At 35.2% G+C, this 10,699-nt stretch overlaps 1 protein-coding gene across 1 annotated transcript; it reads left to right on the forward strand.

Moving 5' to 3' along the window:
- The first annotated feature begins 4,267 nt into the window (after positions 1–4,267).
- LOC137021057 (guanylin) lies at positions 4,268–10,285 on the forward strand. Its single transcript, XM_067387255.1, has 3 exons — positions 4,268–4,386; positions 5,120–5,306; positions 9,301–10,285. Exons 1-3 carry the CDS (start codon positions 4,315–4,317, stop codon positions 9,366–9,368), a joined length of 327 nt encoding a protein of 108 aa, XP_067243356.1. The 5' UTR covers positions 4,268–4,314; the 3' UTR covers positions 9,369–10,285.
- The last annotated feature ends 414 nt before the right edge of the window (positions 10,286–10,699 follow it).

Raw genomic sequence — 10,699 nt, forward strand, 5'->3', positions numbered from 1 at the left:
AACACACCTTAAGGGGTCTAGTGGAGTCCATGCCTCGATGGGTCAGGGCTGTTTTGGCAGCAAAAGGGGACCAACACAATATTAGTAGGAAGGTGGTCATAATGTTGTGCCTGATTGGTGTATATATATATATATATATATATATATATATATATATATTAGGGCTGTCAAAATAACGCGTTAATTTCGATTAATTAATCTGAGAAAAAATAACGCAGAATAATCCATTCCGTATTGACCTTTGAACCTGGAGCCGTTCTCGTGCACTCTGAAGTGTTTTCTGTGTTGACAAATCTTTTGCGATGTCCTAATAACAGTCGCGATTCGCACGCAATGCGTCAACGTCCGCTAATGTCCAATTCGCGACCTAACGACTCATTTGAACAGATTCATTTTAATGAATCATGACAACAACTGATCTGTCCACACGGTCTATAATGAATCATTTACTCGAACAACTCTGAAATGAGAACATTTGCTTACCCCATTTAGCAAGAGTTGTTAGTAAAATTAGCCTTAAAAATCCACAATATTTTCAGGTTATTTAAATGTCAATGTGTACACTGTAAAAAAAATCCCGTTGTTTACCAGAACAATACTGTAAAAATGACATCAAACCGTAAACATACTTACGGAGTTACATGTGAATTCCAGTAAAAAATCCCAGTAAAATTTACGGTAAAATAACACATTTCATTAACTGATATAATGTTAATTTACCAACCTAATGAAGTACTAATATCTGTTTTGTATCTTTATAATACACTGACAGTCACCAAACACAGTGGTGATGAGAGTCACATGATGAGTCAAAGTTCATCACAAGCAGCTTTTCCACAAGCTGAGGAGGACAATACTAATATATAGAGGGTGCACACAGTGTCATTCACACACACACTAAACACCATCATGGTAACATGCATGAAATTTTAAAAATGCAATAAACATTAATTTAACAACATTAGATGTAACATAAAACCCTACTGTACATAACTGATTAGGAAAAAAATGAGAAAAACTAAGAAGAAACAGAGTTATTTCAACAAAAATATATCAAATGTGAAGTGTCACGCAGGGAATTGTGGGAATGTCAATTTACGGTTTTTCACTGTAAATTTTACAATGAATTGTTATTTTTCACTTTCAAAAACTGTGAATTTAATGGTATTTTACCGTAAAATTACATTAAATGTACCGTTAGATCTATTAGAGTTATTCACCGTATATAGTACGGAAACTTTCTGTAAACCAATTAACAGTTTTTCACCACAGCATTTTTACAGTCTTTTACTGTTAAAATCACGGTAATTTTTTACAGTGTAGTAAATTAGGCCTACCTATAAAATCACTTAGTTTAGACTGGAGTGAGGTGAAACCAGAACAAAGCAAGTTGTTGTTAGCTAGGTGCAATTAATTGTAAATGGTAGAAAATTATATTATTAGTTAATATAACTTCTAAATGCTACTTTTTAATACTTTTCAGATTTAGCAAAAAAGCATCTTCTCTTACAAAGCTATAAAATCATTTTTTTTTTTTGCAAAGAGGGCAAGAAAGAATTACAGTGAGAGTGACGGGTACTTTATTGTCAGTATCAGGCTCGCAGATCATGTGGGTAGGGCACTTTTTACGGTTTGTGTGGATGACCATGTCTGTCACCACCGAAGGCCATTGTTGACCCATTGTTGCATTGATTCATTTGAATTGAAATATTTAATACTTTCACAGCAAAAATTACGTATATGCGATTATTTTCGATTAATTTCAATTAATTAATCACAGAGTATGTAATTAATTAGATTAAAAATCGATTGACAGCCCTAATATATATATATATATATATATATATATATATATATATATATATATATATATATATATATATATATATATATATATATATATATATGTGTGTGTGTGTGTGTTTGTGTGTGTGTTGGTGCACCTGCCATTATGAGGGCATTCCATAGGCGTAATAACAGAAAACTTTATGCATTTTTACATTTTTAATAAAACATTGTTTAATATGTTTTTTAAGCCATTTTAATTAATAACAGTGTAATACCCAAATCATTGTACAAATTTGTGTCAAACACACACACACACACACAAAATGTGCTCAAGACTGTTTGCTTTGCCAGCAACACTCCATTTGCTGATATTGATTGTAGGATGGTTTGTTTGCATCATTGAGAATTCCAAGGCCATCACAGGTGCAGATTGATAGTGGTTCCCAAAAGAGAATTAGAACAAATGCTGAGAACTAAAATATAGAACTAAACTAAAAACTAGAACTAAAATATAGAACTAAACTAAAAACTAGAAGTAAAATATAGAGTCAGATTCTGTTTTGTCTGAAGCAATGACTGTCTGAAGTTCAACACTGATCAAATGCCATCTTGTCTCCAAGGCTAACAATGAGTGGCAATATACACTGATGCAATTTTTTCCAATCTCTCTGTGTTTTATTGCAGAGCTGCTATAGTCCAGTGGACTGACGCAAACACAATATCCTGTCAGGATAACACTGATGCATTTTAGTTTTATCCCCATGCATTATTAGATCACACACAGGCTCACTTCTCAAACATACATATGACCACAAACACATTTTGATTACAATAATTATCATCATAAACACTATGTATAGGCACCCAGAGACTCCATGTAACTGAAATGAGCATCAGACTGATTCAGCATTGCTATGTATGACAGAATATTACCACAGAAAGCAGCAATAAGGGTAATTCACACAAAACGGAGTGGAATGGGGGGGAGGTGAAAGAAAGGTGTATCATGCGTGAGATGCTGCAAAAGAGGCAAGAGCAATGATCTATACAATTTGTCTAGCACATATTTACATAGAAATCAAAACAATGTAAAAGAAGTGCAGTGAAATATGCAAAAACACAGTGGAATCATTTTTTTTTTCTATGTAAACGTGGTAGACAGACGTCTTTGACCACGTCTCGTGCATAAGCACTGCATTTTTAGAACGCTGTGACAAATTAAAAGAAATTCAACTTTTAAAAAATTCGGAACCACATACTATACTCTTACTGATATGATAAACATGAGTATCCCAGCTAACAAAATTATGTTCTAAAGAACATTTTGCTAACGTTCCCATTAAGTTCTGAAAATGTTATTTCTAAATGTTCCCTGAACGTCCAAAATGTAGTTTTTAAAATGTTTAAAAAAAGTTTTTTCTTGGTTATGCAAAAGTTAAGAAAACATTTCATTTTAGCATTCTTATTTTATCATTCAAACATTATGGAAACGTTACTTGTGAATGTTCTCTGAACATTGGATGTTAGACAAACATCCGTAAATAACATTTTTGTGATAACGTTTTGAAAACATTATAAAGACCATAACTTTGAACAAAAGTTCTATTAGTGTTACCTTAAGAAAGAATGTTTGTTCATAATGTTGAGAGAATCTTAGCAGAACATTAGCTAAATTTCTGAGAATGTTCCCCGTTAGCTGGGATGCTGCACAGTTCTGGATTCAGCAGTTGTTTCTTTTTCCCTTCTACTGTGTTTTTATACACAAACAAGATGAGGTAATCATTCTCTCTCAAATTAAATGAATCTTAAATCTTAAATTGTGTTTTTTCCTATTTTATTGGTGTTTAACTTTGTTACTCTAAATGAGATCATCATTGTTTTTGTGCCAGATAAATACTGTTCTGATATTAAAATGCAATTAAAGACCACCAAAGTTATATTTGTTAGCAGTTTGTAGAGTAGATCATTACTTTTTCAAAAGAGCTTGACTGTAGTTTAACTATTTTATATTAAGCATGTACCTTGAGAAGCTTCAGTTTAGTTCCCCCAACTCTATCAAATACTGGATCACTGGTTCAGCCAGGCTTCTGGACTGATATTAGTTTGTCCGTAGCACTACTAATGTATCATCCCCTGACAACCCTACAAGTTTATAGGGAAATGGCCTTGTGTACAATCTAATTCCTGAATCCCAGTTTGCAAGCCAGCCAGCTGACATCTACGTCCTGTATGTGCTCATAACAGATGGATTTATGAGATTTACTAGCACTATTCGTCACTTATACTGACAGGGCTGCATATGATTGATCTATAGAGAAAACACTTACATCCTCCTTTGTTATCAAAGTGCTCAGAATGTAAACAACAGGTTGTATATGACCACCAGGTCTTAATGGTTTACTTAGAAGCCTATTAACGCAATAAGCACACTTTATATAGCGTGACCCGATGTAAATCTGAATTCACTCAATGCAATCTCTCTCTGCGAAGAGCCACATTTCTGAGACTGTCCATCTGAGGTTGAAAATGAGAACGGCAATTATTTTCCTCTTCCTGACCACAAGCTTCTTTCAAATCTCACAATGTGTGCAGGTTACGGTAAGTCAAAATTGGTCCATTCGCACAAACCGCTGCCCCTTTGTGAGGCTGGATCGAATTGACAGTATGTTTGGGAAAGATATTACTAGCTTCATTGTCAAGCCAGTGTGAATTTGGCACTGCAATTTCAAAGTGTTTCTGAATTTGATCAATATAAGCTATCTTGTAGGAGTAGATATTTAATATATTTGAAATCTGAAAATCTGAGTTTTCCTTCAATGTAACAAATAACATTAGGGCACTGACAGAATACTGCTTTGTCATCCTTATCATATATTTTTGTCAAAGGAACATTTATTTTTTAGATTATTATGATTGGAATTACTATTTTCATTGGAAATATAAATATTTGTATTTATTTTATTTTTTTAATATTTCAGCTCATTTTTTCCCCCTTCTGGGTGTATTTGGAAGACTTCTCTGCAGCTCTTTTATGAATGGCTAGATGTGGTCTGGTGTATAATTCAGATTCAGACTTTCAATATTACTCAATGTAAATGGTGGATAATGATAGGGTAATGGTAGCTCTTTAAACGAAAGCCTGGCTTTCTAATCTTAATCTCTCTAATCTTAGGAGGTCTGCATCCAAATGTCTGTCAGTTTAATTGTGTAGTAAAAACAAAAAGTCCTTTTTATGACTAGTTTATGACAGACCCATGTGAGGAAAAAAATTCCTTTGCAGTGAGAGACAATAATTCGCATCTTGGCTTCTTATTGGTTGTCTGTCTTATAGGACAGTGGGTACAATTTCTCCCTGGAGGCAGTAAAGACCCTGAAAAAGCTTATGGAGTTTGACACGAGCACAAACCCTCGACAGACCTACGGCGATGCAGCGTCCCTATGTGCTGACCCTGACCTGCCAGGAGAGTTCAGAGTGCTGTGCGAAAAAGATGATGCTGACGAAGTCTTCCAACGACTGGGTTGGTGTGCTGTAAAATCACTGATAAACCTATAGATTTATGAGATATTATATTTTAAAGGTGCCGTAGAACGTCTTTTTAAAATATGTAATATAAGTCTAAGGTGTCCCCTGAATGTGTCTGTGAAGTTTCAGCTCAAAATACCCCATAGATTTTTTTTTATTAATTTTTTTAACTGCCTAATTTGGGGCATCATTGAATATGAGCCGATTTAGGCTGTGGCCCCTTTAAATGCTCACGCTCCCCGCCCACGGAGCTCGCGCTTGCCTTAAACAGTGCATAAACAAAGTTTACACAGCAAATATAACCGTCAAAATGGATCTTTACAAAGTGTTCGTCATGCAGCATGTCGAATCGTGTAAGTATGGTATTTATTTGGATGTATACATTTGATTCTGAATGAGTTGTGTTTATGCATTATACAGACTGCAAGTGTTTAAAAATGAAAATAACGACAGTCTTGTCTCTGTGAATACAGTAATAAACGATGGTAACTTTAACCACATTTAACAGTACATTAGCAACATGCTAACGAAACATTTAGAAAGACAATTTACAAATACCACTAAAAATACCATGTTATCATGGATCATGTCAGTTATTATTGCTCCATCTGCCATTTTTCGCTGTTGTCCTTGCTTGCTTACCTAGTCTGATGCTTCAGCTGTGCACAGATCCAGACATTAATACTGGCTGCCCTTGTGTAATGCCTTGATCATGGGATGGCATATGCAAATATTGGGGGCGTACACCCCGACTGTTACTCAACAGTCGGTGTTATGTTGAGATTCGCCTCAATGTTTGACAAATATATAAGAAGGAGGAAACAATGATGTTTGAGACTCACTGTATATCATTTCCATGTACTGAACTCTTGTTATTCAACTATGCCAAGGTAAATTTAATTTTCAATTCGATGGCACCTTTAATATGATACAATAATATACATACTACGTTCAAAAGTTGTTGTTTTTTAAAGGAATTAATACTTCAGCAAAGGTGCATTAAATTCAGCAAAGGCGCATTAAATTGATCAAGTGTGACAGTACAATGTTCTCATGCCATGTTTGGCCTTGGTAATGGTATGACAATGTTGATATGTTTGGTCTTGCCGTTGTCGATATGGTTGGTCTTTTACTGCGGAGCAAGTACGGGACTTGCTACTGCCAATACATACACAACACGCTGCTGTGAGCAAGTAAGACATGCTGCTGCTGTACAATATAGCGTACATGAATTACCGGTAGCAGATCTACACAGGTGGAGCTGGGGAAGGTGGAGGGTTTCTAAAAGCGCGTTGCACTGCTAAGGCAAATGCTACTTATGTATTTACAGATTGAGCATGCAGCTCATTAGCTACTAATACAGCAGGAACCAATCATCTGTGTCCTATAGAGAAAGATGTCATTGAGTTAAGGACCTATTAGCCTACGCCATCTAGAGTTTCATGACAGAACTTTGTATGCTGTTCTTTTGAACTTTCTATCCTTTATCCTAAAAAAATGCATCACTGCAAAAATATGAAGCAGCACAACTGTTTTCAACATCGATTATAATAAGAAATGTCTCTTAAGCAGCAAATCAGCATATTAGAATGATTTCTGAAGGATCATGTGACACTGAAGACTGGAGTAATGATGCTGAAAATACAGCTTTGCAAAGTATTTATACTTTTTTCAACTACATGTCAAGTAACTCTCATTAGAGTATCAGTATACTGTTATTAGACTGTTAGGTTAGGGTTAGGTGTTAGGTTCAGGTTAGCAGAATAAGTTGACGTACAGTAGTTGCAAAGCTGCTTATGGTTAATAATCTAAAATGGACCATCAAAATAAAGTGTTACCTAAATTAAATATTAAAAATAGAAAAACATGTTTTTCCCCACATAATAGTGCAGTTACAGCATCTGCCTAGCTGGCCCATGCTATGTTTTCAAATATATTAGATTCTGAATCAAGCCCCAGAATGCTTGTTTTGCGGTTTCACAAGCTCAAAAGGAGAGCATGAAAGCGTGGAAGTGTGTTTCTCTGGTCAGTTAACATGTGATTTGTCATAGGCAAGTATGACGCACACAGAAATCTTTTGAGCGAACACAGTTTGCACTTTCATTTTTCCCCCCTCTGTGTCATACAGCTGCATAAATGGCCAGCCTGATTTCCCTGCCAGTCTCCCAGGCACGCATTACCTTTCTCCAGCAGTGGCAGGCAGACATCAGTGGTGACCTTAACTGTGATGCTGCAGCCGCCATTATAGCTCTGGCAGAGGCCTGATCAAAAGAGTTGACGGCTGATTATATTTCTCTAGCACTTCCTCAGCCTCCTCTGTTTTTTCATTCTGATCATTTTGTTTGATTTTTTTTATTTATCAAAAATACATTAAAATTTGTTTTCTATTGCAATATATTTTAAAACAATTCATTCCTGTGATGGCAAAGCTGAATTTACAGCAAGATCAAGTGAAATCATTCTAATTTGCTGATTTGCTGCTCAGGAAGCATGTTGAAAAGAGTTTTGCTGCTTAATATTTTTCTTTTTTTAAGATCATTAGATAAATAGAAAACATTTATTTGAAATAATTGTTTTTACATTATAAATGTCTTTACTGTCACTTTTGATCTATTTGATCAACTAAAGCCACAATATGTAAATTTTCACCACTAGATGTCGCTTATTCGAAAACAAAGGCGTAGCTAGATGACGCCTTGATTTCGTGGAATCATGGGATGTGTTGTCTTCACGTCTACACTTGGTGGAAAAGAATTGGTATGAGAAATCATGTTCATGGATGAGATTATTAATGTTATTGTAGTATGAAGCAGAGCAGGGCTGAGTGCTACGAGAGCTAGAGCGATTACTATTGAGAGACGAGCGTGACACACGACTCGAGAGCAGTGGAACTTTTATTATGCCGCAGTCGCCGCTTCTGCTTCTTCCGGTCAAGAGTATGTGGGGTAAATCAGTGCTGTTTTATCATATTAGATACATTTGTATGTTGAAAGTTGTTATAGTGCTACTCTACGTTCGTTCGGCAGCTGCTATGAGACACTTGTCAATCACTGCAGCAAGCTAGATCAATATTAGGGATAGTAAAACATGGTACTCGCTGTAAATCAAGACAAAAAGATTTAAACAATAAGACTTACTGTGTTGAGCAATATAACATGATTCATTTTCTGTCGATGAATGTATCCATCCAAACAGTTGCTCACCTGTCTAATAAAACACATAATATACTAAAGCATGTTTCCATGGTCTCTACAAAATAAAACCGGAAACTGAGGGTAACTCGGGTATGAAATCATTGATAGGTGACGCATGGACACGCTCCGTGGATTTAAACATTCTTGGAAACATTTGGGATAATGTAAGTACACAAGTCAACAAAATATATAACATTGTTCTAGTGGTTTTCGGATATCAAAATACAAAAATCAATACAAAAATCCTACATATTGTGCCTTTAATGCGTCTTTGCTTTATAAAAGTATTTATTTCTTTAAATACTTTGTCTTTTGAACAGTATTATCGATTAAAAGTCAGTGATGTCAACATCAACTCAAACATTTTTCATAAAAGAGGTTCTTAATCAAATCATCTGAGCTAGTTTGCGAATCACGCTGGCTATTTACTCTTACTATATGGCAGCAAATTGTCTCTTTTGTGTGCATTTTTATGTTTCCTTAGGAATATAAGGAGAAACTTAATGAAATATAACTCTAGTAAGTGTCATGCAAGCAACCTCTGAACAATAAAATGGTGCTTTAGGGAGGCAGATAAAGATCTTTTTGAATGCGTAATCGTCTCTTTGTAAACACGGCTTCTCTCTGTAATGGGCCATATCTTTTATTGCCATCTTAAAGGCTAGACTGTTTTATTGGCTGAATGTGAGAGCACTCCAGAAGTTTTTCAGAGTGGATAAGTCACATTATTATCAGCAAACATAATACAGGGTCATTAGACAGAGGAGGCTGACCTTTTTAACGCTTTGTCAACAGTGAAAATCATCAGTCCTACAGACCCCTGTGAGATCTGTGCAAACGCGGCCTGCACCGGCTGTTCCTGAGCACGCACACTCCCAGCATCCTGCACATGGAGCCCACAAGTTCATATCTACATCAGTATCATCAAACATACATGATCACTCTACAGAACTGCGAGTAAAATATACGAGGATAAAACATGTTACTAATTTTAGTTTACACAACAAAGAGAAAAATATGTATTTAAGTGTGTTTCATAAAATGTCTGGACCACAAATCTTTTTTTAAAGAAACAAAATGAATGGAGATACTGCCTCCTAGTGAATCTAAACATACATAGCCTATTTTAGACCAGTGGTATGCTGGAGAGCTATCTTCCTGCGAAGTTCAGACACAATCCTAATCAAACACAACTGAGCCAGCTAATTAAGATCTTCAGGTGCACTTGATAATTGAGTTGAATGAGTAGGTACATTAAGTATACTTAATTTGTATACTAAGTATACTAAAACGGTTTCTATATAGAATAAAAATGAATGTGTGTTGTATGAATGTAATCTGGACGTACTACATTCGCCATGTTGTCATTATCATGTGACCTACCAGCGTCGTTTTACCGCCATTCACAAATCCTCTCCTGTGGCCTCAGGGGAGTGTCCATCAAATGCAAACTACGAAATCTTGCCAGAAGGGTTAGGTCATCCGGGAACTTTTTGGTTGTAGCCATCCCCTTGACTATATATTGTCTAGGGCCATAAAATTAAAAAATATATATTTCTTGGTCTAATAATTATATGTAGGCTATTTATATAGGCTAAGTCTTAGTTATTGTTGTCTACTCATATGTGTGCATTTCTTATTATTTGCTAATTTGAAAAATAAAATAAAATATAATTAATTAATTAATTAAACTTTCTGGAAAGTATTCTGGATCATGAAATACTTGTTTATAAAATCACAATGATCTCTCAAAACCAACTTTCTTTCATTTTATCTACTTTGTAAGCCTTTTCACATCTGTAACAATTTGTCAAATAAATGGTTTATTGAACATTACATTTTGAATATGTCCATTTCATCTAAACAAGAATTATTATCACATTTACCTCACTACTTCTACTATCATTAAAGGGTTAGTTCACCCAAAAATGAAAATAATGTGATTTATTACTCACCCTCATGCCGTTCCACACCCGTAAGATTTCCTCTCTCGAGATCCATTAAATTAATGTACTAAAAACATATTTAAATCGGTTCACGTGAGTACAGTGGTTCAATATTAATATTATAAAGCGACGAGAATATTTTTGGTGCGCCAAAAAAAACTAAATAACGACTTATTTAGTGATGGCCGATTTCAAAACAATGCTTCATGAAGCATCGGAGCATAAATTAATCAGTGTATCGATTCATG

This window comes from Chanodichthys erythropterus, chromosome 6, assembly GCF_024489055.1.
Source record: "Chanodichthys erythropterus isolate Z2021 chromosome 6, ASM2448905v1, whole genome shotgun sequence".
NCBI lineage: Eukaryota > Metazoa > Chordata > Actinopteri > Cypriniformes > Xenocyprididae > Chanodichthys > Chanodichthys erythropterus.